Source organism: Falco cherrug, chromosome 2 (genome assembly GCF_023634085.1).
Source record: "Falco cherrug isolate bFalChe1 chromosome 2, bFalChe1.pri, whole genome shotgun sequence".
NCBI lineage: Eukaryota > Metazoa > Chordata > Aves > Falconiformes > Falconidae > Falco > Falco cherrug.
In genome coordinates this window covers 112,710,622-112,726,000 of record NC_073698.1, presented here as the reverse complement: position 1 = coordinate 112,726,000, position 15,379 = coordinate 112,710,622, and the positions used below count along the sequence as shown (strand labels likewise).

Sequence of the window (15,379 nt, the reverse complement as noted above, 5' to 3'; positions counted from 1 at the left end):
ATTTTACAGACTTCTGAGCCTGACAGGGGAGTTCAGAACAGCTCTCCCAAGTCCCATTTTAATCCTCTATTTAAAAACCCAAAACAATTAGAAACACGAAAGAAAACAAACCCGCTTAAAATTTTATTTAAAAAAGCAGTTGCCCTTATACCTGCAGTGTCAATTTCACTGCATTCAAGACAAAATGTTACTAGAAAAGGCACCAAACATCTTGTATGTATAAAGCCAGCACAATTTGCCCCAGAAGTGCAGCATTCTATCACTATTAATACGGTGTGCTAGGCCCATTGCCACTGCTTAAAAATCACATTAAGGCTGTGATGTTCATTTTTATTCTTTTTAAGTAAACAGACAAGCCATATTTCCTTGTTTCTCCAAGCCATAAAATAGGAGTATTCAAAATTAAATGAAATAAAGTACCGGCAGCTGGCCCTTGAAAACCTATATGGAAAAGCTAATGTACAATACAAATTCAGATACTAGCAGCCTTGAACAAAGATGACAGCTTTCTCAGAATGACACTTGACTCTTTCTGTGCAAAACATTTTAAGAAGCTCAGCCAGAACTCCACTAGGAAGAAGAAAGAGGCCAAGGAGAATTTTCTAAAATTTCCCTATTAAGGAGACAAGTATTGAAACTAAATGGAGGTAAACAGATTGCTGATGTCTATTTTATTATGGTTGCTACTTTCATTGCTCTGAGAAATTCAGCAAAAACCACTGAAATTGCTTAAACAACTCAAAACTCACTGCAATTATTTTAAGGTTAGTAAAAAGAGATAACAGGGAATGTTATTTATTTTAAATTACTTTATTTCAAAATAAAATCAAAGGGGTCCAAACACTAATCTGAAATGCTTTATCATAGTGGGATAGCTGTATCCCAATGAAAATCATCTTGCACAAGGTAATGGCATCTTTGCAACCTAGAGCATAGTTTATTGCACTTCTTTGCACTGCCTTTGGCTTAATTCAGACAATCTCATCACCATAGTACATCGCCTGAGAAAACAAGGCCCTATCTTTCTAGCTGTTGATCTTTTCTGCTCTGTCTTTTTTTGCTTAAAAGACTTCTATACATGTAGTTGAATTCCCTCCCTGACTTTTTGGCTTTGCATAACATAATGCTATGAATGGTGGGACACGTAATATAGTCAATACTTATTTTTATTAATATTATCCAACTTCCTTTCAGGTAGGCAGACATTTGGTTCCTTTAACTACTAAGCCATTAAATAGGACATTTCACCAATGGAATATCACAGTATTTGTTGCAAAGAATGCTTGGTCATACCTGCTAATTTATTTTAAACAAAATTATATACAAAGCCGTGCAAAAAGATTTCAGTTCCTGCTTGTGAATGATGAAAGCCATCCAGAGCTCTCCTCAATCAAGCAGCAAACTAGCACTTCAACATGTCACCCTCCTTCAACTCCTCCCTGCCTCCTACCAATCAAGGATTAGGAAACCTGCAGGAAATACAAAACACAGAAACCACAGAACGAAAACAAAATCCACTAGTGCAATGACCCACAGAAATATATGAAAAATAAAACACTTCACCAACTCCTACAGTTTTACCCTGCCAAACTTTTTTTTTTTCTGTCCTTCCTCTGCTCCTTTGGTTTGTTTCATTCTTCACTTGCCATGAGGATTAATATGGGTAGTTTCAGCTGAAAGGTATACCCTCCGTAGGCATGAGGTTACCAAGCAAATGCGATTTTTTAATTCAAGGGCATATCTGGGGAGTAAACACACTGTGTGGATACCAGTGAAGGAAAAGTAAAAAGTAAAGGAAATCTGTGTCAGAGTATAAAGTAGATAAAGGAAAAAAGAAATTACAACGCTAATCCTTCTGTCTTCAGGCCTTCTAACAAAAGTAATCCTGACTGAAAACTGTTTGGACTACTCACAAATGACACATCACCTTACACAATAACATGAACTCCATCAGCTGCAGCAGGTATCTGGAGACCTGTTCACAGGCACCTGCTGGGTAAATTTCATCGAAAGGGGTTTGATGCTAGTGAAAGACCCACGGCCTTGTGAAAGAAGTCAGGCTGCTGTGGGAGATCCCCATATGGCACTGGCCGTTCCAGCCGACTTTATCAACTTCTGCAAATCTATATTAACACCTGCTAGCAATGGTTTCTGTGGGTTTTTGTTTTTTTTTTTCTCCCTGCAACTTGAGGATGATTTTGAGATATACCCTTACTGTCCTCCTGGCTAGCTTTTGCTGTCTTGTCTCCATTCCATGGGAATCACACAGATCCACAGTAAGGCACAGCAGGACGGAGGAAGATCCATTGCAAAAAAGCCTATGGTATGATTTAGCAATAAAAAAAGTGATTTTAATTACAAAGCAAAGAGAATTTTGTTATATTGGGTCAAGAATTCAAGCAGTAAGAGCTAGAAAAAATAGTTTGCGACTGCAGCCTAGGTGGAGGAGGTGCTACAGACACTTTGAGTCCCACAATAAATTCAGACTGAACCTATACTGTGAAGAAAGATGTTATGATGATTTTAAATTTTTTTTTAGGAAAATTTCAAATTTTTGTCAGTTTGGTTTGGTTTTCAGTTGGAAGAATACTGAAAACAAGGGGGGGAACCTTATTTGCTGTACATAAAATACTGTAAGAAATGTTTTATTGAGTATGTTTTCCTTTATACAATATAGAAATGCAGGCTAAGAAAATCTCCAGAAAAAGTTCACACATCATTAATCATTAAAATTACAAATAGTAAAAATAGAATAATCAGAACTAATAATTATTAACATCAAATTATGGATATTAGAAATATTAATGGTTTGAGATGAGCAAATTTCTAAGTGTCTATTCACTAAGTCTCTCTGCTCATCTTCACATGTGATCAGAGACTTAAGATATGAACTTCTCAAAGCCCTCTAAGAGGCATAATTTTTACAGAAGCTTTACCTACCCTCCCCAGACTTGGGATTCTGTTTGTAATCTCCCCAAAGCAATTATATTTATCTTCATTTGCTCAGAACCAATGATTTTTGCCACCTTCTCAAGGTTTGTAGTCTCAGTTTGAACAAAACATGGTACTGATGTATCACCAGGCTAGCATCACCAGTTGACATTTGCAGCAGTATCACTGTATAGTGTACCATTTTCCTTTCTTGAATTGAGTGTAAAACTGAACAACCTAGTCTCAAAAGAAAGATAAGTTATAGAAGCACCATATGAGAAAGACAGAGAGAGGACACCCTTATCTGCATTCCACGTAGCACCTAATGGTGCAGGAGAGATTTCGATTTAGAAAATTACTAAGCCACTAATAATTTCTTTATGGTTGGAGTTTTGTGAATAATAAATGATCTAGATGGAAACAGAAGACCATTAGCAACTGTTAGACTATAACTTTGTCATCAGTCTCAAGTGACATTATTCTGTTAACAGTTATATTTTTTTCAAGAAGATTGCATATGATGTTCATAGACATGGTAATTTAACATTATGAGTGCTCAAACAAAAAAGCTCAATTTAAGTAAAGTTCAAGAATGTTAGAGGTATAAACAACAGCAAAGCTTGAAGCCCAGAAAAATTAGAGAGCAAGCTGTGCTACTACAGCAAATCAGTGATAATAAACTCAACAGCACTATTTTTGAAATACACATCGCTTAAGACCAGTTAAAACAGTTTCTTAAGACCAGTTTCTTTTCAAAAAAGCAACAGCAACATATGTAGTATATCTAGTTCAAGAAGTACTTTATTGTAGATGCTATACCCATATACAAGCACCCAAAATTTTAACTTTCTGTAATTATTACATATGGAGGAAAAACTTCGTAATTCAAAACCAACATGCAATCTTTTTCTTTTCAGAGATCGCATAGGGAATCCAAATTAAGAACCATCACTTTAGCCAACTATATGTGTACATATAAAATTAAATATTTTCAAGTACTGTGTGTTATAAAATACATTATCCAAAACTACAGATTTTTAGAAGTACAACTTCTATTCAAATAAGAATGAGCTATACATGTTAGAATATGTTGTTATAGGTTGGACCTGGAGAGAGATTTGCTGCATCAACCAGGAGAAAAAAAAAGAAAGTAAACCCAGGACAAATTTAGATTTAATTTAACTGAAATAGTCTGAATTCAATAATGTCAATGAGTACCCCAGTATGGGGAAAAAAAATAAAATCTTCCATATGTTATCTAAGAAAATAAATTTATTTTAATATTTTATTTCATCAAAACCAGCATTTTAATGTAAAAATGCAGAAGTGTCAAACAGATTCCCCAAAAGTGTTACTGTGGTTTGGAATGTTATTTTCTTGACCTTTCCACAATGATTTTGCGCTTATCTGAAAAAAAAATTTGTATGTTATTTTTCTAAAGTCACCTTAAATGAAGAAATATCAGTTCACACAGCTCAAGTATAAACCCCACTATTCAAGTATTTATCAACAAAAAGCAATTTCAAAGTAGCTGCCTTGCGAGTGTTCAGGGATAATAGCTGGACAATTCATCCATAAAATTAAGCCAACAATTCCACCATAAGTTTCTTGACAGACTTCTCATACCTGAAAATGTCAACTAAACATTATTCTTCTTTAGTCCAATAATAAAAGCTATACAATGATTTCTTAATTCATCTGATTGTTCAGCATTCATCTACATTGTGCTCTAAAGTCTGGGCCACCTCTTTTAGCACAACCAAGAGTTCTCTGGAGAAGTTAACTTTAATGTTATGGTAATGATTTAATACCTTAATGTCACCTTAGAACAGCGATGTATATACTAAATCAAAATATTTCAACATAATTTAAAGGGCTATGCTTTGCAGAATAACATGCGAATGAAATTCTCTGTGTATTTGTAATGCTGCCTCTAACATAGGGTTATAATGAGTTACTTTCTTAGGTCTGCCATAGAAACTTCACTTCTCCAGAACTCAGCTTTTGCAAGAAAACCATCCAGCTGCTGTGGATTTCAAAAGATGTGAAGATGAAAAATGAAAAAGATCTCTTTCTTGATAAGTGACTAGACCTCTGTTTGCTTGGTTTTGTTTGTGTGTGTATGCGTGTGTGCTGTGAATGTGTGTATGCATGCATGCATAGCAGGGAAAGGGAAGAGAGAAAAAGAAAGAAAAAAAAGATGGTTTGGGGGAAGGAAGGCTTTTGAGAAGGAGAAATTATTCAAGCGCATTCTTTTATTTATTTATTTTTCAGCTGAAAGCTCAGGCTCCTCTGTCCGTGAGTTGTCTTTTGTACTTTTTAATGTTAATTTTACTCTTTATAAGATGGCAATAGGAGAGACTTTTCACCTCTGTTTTAAGGACTCAAATCTGAGATATTCTCTTTCTTTTAATTCAAACACGGAAAAAAATCTCAAAACCAAAAAGCATAGGTATTCACATGTATAGAATTTCAAATGAAGTCCTAAGCAGTCTTCTGGGCCTCATATACTTGATATGTCTTGATTGCTGTAATGGTAAGATTATTCGTTTACTAAAAACACCCTCTATTTAGCTATACATGTTCTTATTGTTCCATTACACTATGGGTCTGCTCAATTCTCTTTTCGCAAAGCCCAAGCTTTATTCACTCAAAATGTAGGATTTTCCCATAGGCAAAAAAGTCTTTTCTCTGAAATGTGTCTGTAAATGAGACATTTCAACTCGGGAACTATAAAGGAGAAAACTTCAGAAATTGTCCTGCTACCATAATGTCCAGGGTCTTAACGCCAAAACAGAGGGCAACTAGACTACTGATGAGTGTGCTGTTTCACATGGATGCTGGTTCCTTTCCTTCCCACCTCCCTCCCACCCCTCCAGTGAATACTTTTTATGTGGGTTTTTTTTTATATACTTTTATGAGGATAAAATGTCAAAAAACAGTGCACAAGATTTATCAGAGGCTTATAATGAAAATATTTGCAAGCCATGAGATCTATTGCCTATCAGGTAAGCTCAGCTTTGAAAGAAAACAGAAAAAAATATCACCTTCTCAGTTTTATTTCAAATTTCTTTTCTACTTAGTTTTTACTTTCATTGAGTGAAAGATGTGCGCAAGTGAGTTACAGAAATAAAGGAAAGAGAGAAGGCGCCTATGAGAACATCACAATAATGCAACACAATAAAAGCGTGATAGTGGGCGAACAAACAGACAAAGATAAAGGAATCTAGAACAGATAGAGATAATGGAGTTTATTTCATTTCAGACATGTTTTGGATACCACAGACTTTCTACTAATTTGAAAAGAAACTTGTATGGAAGTAAAAGTACAGTGCTAGAATTATGGGTGGCCAGAGAAGGTGAATCTCTGTAAATGTATTTGGAGGCTGGAGGTAATAAACTGTCTGTTGCAAATTCGGCATAGTGCTGTTCCAGGTATGGAGAAGACTCTATCACAGAGATTTACTGCTAGACCAAAAAGGAAGAAAAAGGTGAAAAAGAGACCATGAAAGAAGAAGAGTGGATACAGGGGATGGGAACCCAGGAAATAAAGAGTCCAAGATCGTAATTAGTGAGAAATTGAGAGCGAGGAGGAAATACTTCAGAATCTGTTCAAGGGAAGCAGCATGAAAATAAAAAAGTTACTTTAACTGCATACTTATAGCACAAACAGCAAAAGAGGTCAAATAAATTGGAAAGTTGGGAAGTGAAGAGATCAAGCAGCAGGCTTAAACAAACAAAAGAGAATACTTTTCCCTCAAAGCACATAATTCAATTCAGAAACTTGTTGCCACAGGTTATTGTGAAAACTAAGATGATAAATGTTTTGAAATGGGACTGGACAAGCAGGTGGAAGATAAATACATAATAGTCCAAATAAAGGTGCAGTGGGACCTTTGGTCTTACTCATTGTAGGAGACCTTCTGCTTGAAAGTACATTTCAAAATATTAACGAGGATGTGACTCGGTCTTTCAATTGCCTTTATTTGCAAAAAGTAGCTTGACGAAGAAAGAAATACAAAATACTTGAAAGGCTGAAGTCAAGGGAATATGCTATGCCACTTTTTATTCTCCAGAGATACTGAATTTCTGACTTAATCACCTTCGACTGTATGTGTAATTGTGACAGTAAGAACTGCCTTGACCATCCACAGCTGCTGATTCATGTTAATTTCTATATTACTTTGACATATAACTGAAAAATGACACATTATAGCCATTAATATTTCAATTAATGGAATGTGTGTCTTTAGATCAGGATATTTCACCAAGGTACTGTATTTTAAATAGGTCTGCAAATTATCAAATGCTGCTGTTTCCATTAAGAAGATTTCCCAATGATGTGGACTTCTGTCACCCACTCAGTTTGATGTTGAACTAAGTCTTCGGCACTGACATCCAGAGGTTATGAACTAGTGCTATATACATAACAGCTGTGTCTTCGTTTTGATTATGATGGACCACCTCCTTTCTCTACTCTGGCTAAATCAATGCAGTTATTACCTAAGCTTTACAAGTAGAATCTATGGTTTTGGGTTGAGCATCATGAGTTTGACAGTTAGTTCTGTTTACTGATGATTAACGACTAGTATTTGGACAAAGGTAAACAAAAATTCTTAATAAATTGGACGAGAGTGAAAATTGCCTGGGGCCTATTACCAAAGAAAGAGTGTAATATATCTAGCCAAAATATGCACTTCTAAAGCACTAAGCTTGCCAATTAGAATACAGAAATGACAACAGCTACAGGCATTAAAGCTTGTGCCTTTGTTACTGCATGAGACAGATGTTTGAGCAAAGTACATGTCTTGCCTTTGTACTGCTGCCTATATACTCTGACTTTGTGCCCACCTTCCTGCTTCATGAAGTATTTTCTTGACATTTATTATTAATAATAAAAGTTAAGAAAAATTAAAGTAGCAGCTGTATTGATTCAGCAAAGCAGCATGAGCATATTTAATAGCCCATGCCTTTTACTTGATTCAAATATATTCAATTCCTCTGAAGTGTGATTTCTTTAATTATACTGCAAATCTAAAAGACTTTTTATGTTATCAGATACTAATTATATTAGACAGATTGCCATTCATCTGCCTATAGCAATATTTATTTCCACTGCCATCACTTAACATCAAAACAGTATTCCCTCATCATCATTTACAGTGGAAAAATACTACTTTTCTGTACAATTTTGTGTCTAGGTTTGTCCAGTTACAGGCATGAGACACTCTTTGCTTGGTTTGTAAAATCAGTATTTATAAATATTTTGCTTAATCTCTAATTATGACAAACTATACCTTCCATTTTTAGGCAAGCTTCTCTGTGCTAAAGCTGCTTAAATCTCCTCTGAGTTAGGAAGATAACCAGAAACAGAGAATTAGTAGGCTGAGTCCTGCTGAGAGGGAGATTTCATAGGGGAAAAAAGGAATAGAAGCCAGATGAAACTTTTACAGACTTAATAAAGAGAAAGACAGATCTGTTGTAGTAATAGTGAAAAAAGGAAAAAAACGCAGAGGAAATCACGGTATGGATAAGAAAAGCAAAGCTGTGAATCAGGTTACACGTCCCTGCCTCTGCAGAGGATACCTTCCACTGATGTCCTCTGTGCCTTCCCACACAAGCTTGCCTGGAAAAACCACATCAGCCATTCTCACTCTTTAAACCTAGGCATGTCATTATCATTCTTTCTCTCAATCACTGCAACTCCTCTGGGCTCGAGAGTTACCTAGAAAAACAGTTGTTTAACAGCTGTGGAGCTGGACTTCCAGAGGCCCCATTAAGGCTGTGGCTACTAGCACTCAGGGCACTTACACCTCACTCCTTACACAGCTGGTACGTCACTTTTCCTAGACGTTACTTCCTTGACCTGCAATTTAGAAGAATCTCTTGTGCAGAGATTCTCTCCTCATGCAGATTCCTCCCCTCTCCTCTCCCACATCTTTGCTAACGTACTTCCCCTTATGTTAAATCTGGCAGGTGCTTGTATTAGAGACCTAACATTCAAAGTAAGAAGGCATACTTATATGATAAATCAGCTCTAACAAAGGGGTAGGACAAAAGAATTACATCAATACATTAGGCACAGGGGAAGGCATGAGAAATCAAAGGATGCTCCCAGATATATTTAGGAAGATATAGAAAAAAAAAAATACATCTTCTATTAAATGGAAGAACACATCTCAGAAAATGATAAAAAGTAGGTTTGCTAGCCCCCAGAGAAAGAGAGAGGGTAAGAGAGAGAATATTGTATAATTTGGGGAGGATTTTGTTTCACTAGAGACATTCACGAATGTAATGAGCTAAAGAAGGGGTAAGACTGCTTAAATTGATCTATACAGCTGATTGTGCTACATTTGATAAAATAATTGTGTCAGTGCCTTCTGTACTTAAACTTAACGACTCTGAAAGGCAGTAAGCTGTTAAGCACTAAACGTCATCACATACTCTGTCACAGTACTCTGCTTCAGAAAGCTTGGAAGCACCTGACATTTACTTTCTCTAGTTCTAACACTGGAATTGCAGATACGCAATTAAGAAAACTCTGGTACTCATAACAGAAAAGGTCAGCAATGTGCAAGCTAAACCTGATAACATGCCTAATGTGCTGCCAAACATAACAGAATGCCTTCCTGATAATGAATGATTTTACAGACTGCCAGGAAGTTGTTGCAAGATAATCAGATCAACAGGGGGCATGCCACTATGCGAGAGACACATAGGAGATTGTGAAATATTCTTTGATAGAGGTATATTGCAAAGTCACTACTGATGGAAAAATCTACCATTATAAACAGCTATGTTTTCAGAAATAATCACAGAAATAATTTGGGCAGAAAACACAAACAGAAGTTTCAACATTTGGTAAGCACAGAAGCCATTACCTCATCAAAGGCAGTGCCCTTTGTGCCTGCTGCCAGCAACCAATACAGCACCACCTCCAGGATGTAAAAGACATTTTTTTTTTTTTTCTTGTAGCAATCGATGTAAGTAGAGGTTAAAGGATTTAGTTTTTCTGTTTGTCTTCAATACAGAAATACTCACGTAGCAGTACAGGATCTGTATTCCTCATGCAAAGACCTCCTCCTTACTTGTGCCACTAATCCTACATAAACTAATAGTGAACTTTAAGAAAGACAAAAAGTAATCTAAGGGGTTCTTTTGATAAATGACATTCCATCCACAGTGCCAATAAACAGCTCATTACTGAAAGCTGAAAGTAGCACTTATTAGAAGTTTTCTGCCAAATACCTAAAGGCAGATTAAACCTTTAGTGAAAAATGGTTTTGAGACCTTACAAACATCAAATAAACATGTTTTTTGTTATGCCTGAATTCATCATAAGCAAATAAAATCTATATAGTTTGCATGTCTATTTACAAACTACAATTTTTATTAGATTGTTTCAGTTTCTTTTGTCATAGTTCCAAGAAGTTGCATTTTTTAAAAAATCTAGAGGGAAAAAAAGTACCATCATAAACTATAGTGGTGCTTTCACCTCTACATTCACTTAGGTTAAAATTCAAATTACAGAACTCATAATCTTCCAGGAATTACCACATACATATCTGTGATAAGAGGGCATTATGTTTTGAGATTGCTAGATCCATATTGCAAAGCCATGTTAAAGACAAATGCTAACCTTGCATTATAGTTTCTCCTATATTTCATGATCAGTGTAAAAGCCAGCTATACTTTCCATGTGACATATATTGTTGCCTAATTAATTAAGGAAAACAAATCAACTGAAATTTAATGTGAACCCTCCTATTTTTTTATTTTATTAGAAGTATCATGAAATTAGGACATGACATAGTTTTGATCATTGACTGTCATAATAGGCCGGATGATTATCAGCTAACCTTTACAAGCTGAAGTTTCTCAGTAGCAGGCTGTAACTTGTGTAAGAAAAGTATCTGATGTCCTATCTTTGGTGGCCTATAAAAACCTAAACAAAAAAACTCAAGCACCCATCTCTCTGGTATTTCCATATTTTTCTTCATATATCCTTTTGCAACCAGCTTTATCTGAACAGTGTGTGCCTGAGGCAAGTATTTATAAAACAGTTCTGACATAGTGAAGAAGATTTTTACACATGCTTACATTGCAAAAATTTTCCAACATAAGTGACTATATTTTGCTTAAACTGTATGAAGAGAGGCATGCCAATAAAAGGAAGTAAACGCACTCCCCACAGCTAGATGATAGCATCAATAAAAGTGCAATTAGAGTTCCAGCTTTTTCATCCTATTTTTTTGGTAATGATCAAAAGCAACTGATTGTGTTGTCTTGAAATGCTACGTATGCATAAAATGCATCAAAAAACTATTGAGAACACACTCACCATGTACTATCAGGACATATTCTGTGCTGTTTCGGCCAATAGGATTTTTTGCTTCACATCGGTATGTGCCATTGTCTGTTTTGTTTAGGAAACTGATGCTTAGGACCCTGCCGTTGACAACCATTCTCTCTGGATCTGGTAGCTCTCCACCGTCCTTTGTCCATAGTACTGGTTCTGGCCTGTTGGATCCAGAGCAATGCATTTAATCAGATACATGAAACACGTATATACAACACAATACATCAGAAACAGTAGCATCAGAAACTTACAAATGGTAACCTGCCATCAAAGAATATTACATGATTGTTTGAGTTACTGAATACAATGAACTGTCACTATTACAAACTCACTGTCCCAGATGGGAACTACTAAAGAAAGTGAAAAAAAAACAAGCAGGGAAAAGAAGAGAAACAGAAAAGGAAGCAGAACAATACTGGAACAGGCCAAGATCTTTCCTAAATTTAAAAAAAAAAAAAAAAAAAAGTTCTCGCGAGGTTTCAGAACCCACAGTTCAACAAGATGCTTGGCAAGCTAAGTGAAAACAGCTTTCCATTGGTGTGATGAGCAATATGGTCCTGTGTGGCTGACAGGCATCAGAAATCATGCAAGCAGGCTGAGGTATATGTAAGTGGTTTGTAAATGGATTCTAAAATTATTTAGGCCATTCACATTCACAAGTGTGCTTGCATGCACTGAATGTTTTTCCTCAACCAGGCATATCAGTCTCAAAGTAGCACATCTTACACACAATCTAAATTTATTTCTGTTGCGGCACTGTGTCACAGCCCATCCCTTTTTCCACCCTTTCTGCATCCTTCCCTCAAATAATTGCTTGTTACACATGTTATCACAAACAATGAAAGATGTAACTTAAAATCCTGGATATCCTACTTTTGTGAAACCTTTCCTCTTGTGCCCCATTAACTCACATCAAACAGGCCAAAGGCAAAGCACTGACAGTGATAACCCCCTAGGCAAGTTAAGGGCACTGCAGGGAAGGGAACCGACAGCCTTGTTCACAAACACTTTCCCACTGGCAAGTGATACCTCTTTCCTAAAGACTCCAGAAACTCCACACTTCATGAGATTTGGCTAACACACACCAGCATGTATTTTTTACTGGTATGTGGTCTTTACTTACACATAACAAGATCTATTTTCAAGTTTATGTGAGAGCAATCACCAAAAAGACTGGTCCGTGACTGGGAATGAAAAGTTGGCTACCTGAATCCTGACTCTCTCACAAGCAGAGCATCTCAGGCCCTTAGATACCAGTCACTTAAGCAAGATATATACAGCCTGGGGATCCACTGTACATTACTTGTATCTGGTAGCTTTGTGCACCACAGTCCAACTATCAATCCATTTCTTTTGGGTACACTACTTAAGTCATTTCAGTCAGAAGCAATTCTGGATTTGCACACTTATTTGGCAGGAGAATGTTACATTATATTTTCCAATTGAAGTCTGCAGTAGTATGGCTAGGTAATAAAACAAAATATAAAATGCTGTTCTAACATCAGTAGATGCCAAATTACTTGCCAGCTTTACTCAAGAAATATTTAATTTCATTAATTTAAGCAGCTTTTAAAGCCTATTAAATATAGTAAGTGTTAAGAGTAAGAATTAAATCTAAATACCTAAGGAGAGACATTTTGTCAAACTGTGGCCTCCTGCAGACAAATAGTCCTAATGACTGCAATGACATGATTTTAAGTTAGGCAAGACATGTAAACAAAGCGATTTTTTCTGAAATGTACTTAATGCCACTTAATTTATATTAATTTTGTAAGTAAAAAATCTGTAACATTTTTTTCTTCAAAGATAGTAGAGATTTATACATATTTTAGTAATATTTGGATGACACCTTGTTAAATTGTTGTTGAAGTTGTTAGCTAGACTGGCTATTCTCCAAAATGATGACTTTTTCAGAAAAAACATATACTGAGGGAATAAAGATTCACATAATTTTAAACCAAGGATTAAGAACTGTTGGTGTAATAGGCCTTACTTTACCATACCATAAATATATCTTCATACTCTTCCTGAGTGGACTTTAAAGAACTGGTATCTAAAAAACCATGCCAGACAATATACATGCTTCGTTTCTGCTTAATGTGAACAGGGAATCTAGATGTCCGTGCTGTTGCAGAAACATTGCCCTACAGAGTTCACAAGATTAAGGTGTGATTTGCTTTGATATGTTAAGGTGGATTTGTTCAATTTTCTAGGAAACTCCTCATTGTTTTCCATTTATCAGTTTATTGTGAATCTGTAATCCCAGGAGTGGAAACTCTGAAACACTTCTGCTACAATGTGCACCATTATCTTCATAAATGGCATGTTAAAGCAACTTCTGTGCAGTGGTAATTTATGGAACTTACATTTTAAATTGAAATTAGATGGCATATCCTAGGGGAAAACCCATAGGATAACAAGTAAGTATGAAATGGAGCCTTAGATATAAATTATTCAGGGACCTTTGTCACATTGTAATATACTAACTCTAGTCTTATACAGAGTGCTTAGTTGTGGCTGCAAAATGATGCTGCCACAAAATTCATGGCTTAGAGAGAGGCAGATCTACATTCTCTGGGTGTCAGGGAAGCTGCTAATTAACAGTTAACGTTAAGATATCCTGTACTGGCTTAGTGGCAGCAGCAGGGCAATTCCTGGGCAGCTGACCCACAGTCAACACACCACGGTGGCTGGCCATAGCTCTGACTCCATCTCACTGTTCTCAGGGGGGGACGGTGCCTAAAGAAGAAATTCTGTCAGAGCCACCAAATTAAATTTTGCCTGCACTGCTGAGAAGCTTTGAGATGCTCTGGTCTAAACAATTCGTTAGTTAGGCAGAAGTGAGCTAAGAACATGAGACATGCTCATGCGCCCAGGCCCGCATGCTGCTGTGGTCAGTGGCAAGGGAAGTGGCTGTTTAAGGAAAGCAAGTGAGTGTGGCCATTTCCCGCAGTCTGTTCCCCCTGTTCTCTGCCAGCATCCACAATCATTCTAACAGGGATGTTGGAGGGCATCTCTTGTTCTCTTTTGTATCTCCTTAGCATTCCGACATCTTGCTTATGAATGTCTCTAATATCTTTTTGAACCTGCTTATACTGTCTGTCAACCCAGGCTCCTGTAGCAATGAATTCTGGAAGTTCCCTACCCACTGTGCAAAAAGATATTTACTTTTATCTGTCTTACACTGACCTCCTAGCAGTGGCAATGAATATTGCAGGATATGTTAAGTAATGGTTCTGCATATTATAACCTTGTTGTAAGTTACGATAGCCTTGTACTGCATAGGCCTCTCTCCCTCTCTTTGTCTGTTTGATTTTGATACCTTCTGAGATCATTGGCAGGGGAAGAGAAAACTCATGAGAAAAAAGGGCAAAGGACTCATAAATTTAGAGCATATTGGCTATTCCTTGATAATTCCTTTAGTACCTTCATTGTCCAAAGCACAAATGCAGCTGAAGCATTGATGGGGAAGCTTCTTTCTGTGACACAAGGCACAAAGACGTGTGAATTCCCCACTGTTGATCCTATTGAAATGTGTTCATGGTTGCACACCAGACAGTGGTTCTGGCTCTTACCCAACATGTTGAAAGGGTTCTGGATTAACTGGGGCATATTTAGGTTTGATATTCTAAAACACCTGGCAAATATGTACACTCCTTATATTGCACACTTTTCTCCATTGCAAACATCTTTAATATTGCAGAATTTCAGCTTTTCATCACATACTAAGGAGTTGCCATAATGCTATCTATTACTGTGCGGACTGGAACAAACAGGGTGTCCCTGTGTCTTGCATTTGGGCTTACTTCAAGTTGAAGTGTGAAGAAGACACCAGTTTAATGCCCATTTTTCTCAGACAATCCTGAAAACATCTTTTTTTTGGAGCACAATCGCTATAAAGTCAAGATTAGCACTGTGGCCACTAATGCAATTGCACATTACTGCCTTCACACATTTCATGGCACAAACAAGCTCACTGACCTGCTCTGTCTTAACAAGAGCATGCAGCCTGCTGGTACCAATGCAGTCACCCAAAGAACAAGTCTGTCCTGCCTTTTTTCCCCATCTTGGATGAGAGGTGCTTTTCTA

General features: G+C 36.7%; 1 protein-coding gene across 3 annotated transcripts in view; it reads right to left on the bottom strand.

Annotated features, from left to right (window-relative positions):
• CADM2 (cell adhesion molecule 2) overlaps positions 1-15,379 on the bottom strand; it is a 670,542-nt gene that overhangs the window by 59,950 nt on the left and 595,213 nt on the right. For all 3 annotated transcript variants that reach the window (XM_055702988.1, XM_055702990.1, XM_055702989.1), the window contains one exon: positions 11,273-11,451. In XM_055702988.1, coding sequence (XP_055558963.1) covers positions 11,273-11,451 — 179 coding nt within the window. The remainder of the gene's footprint in view (positions 1-11,272; positions 11,452-15,379) is intronic.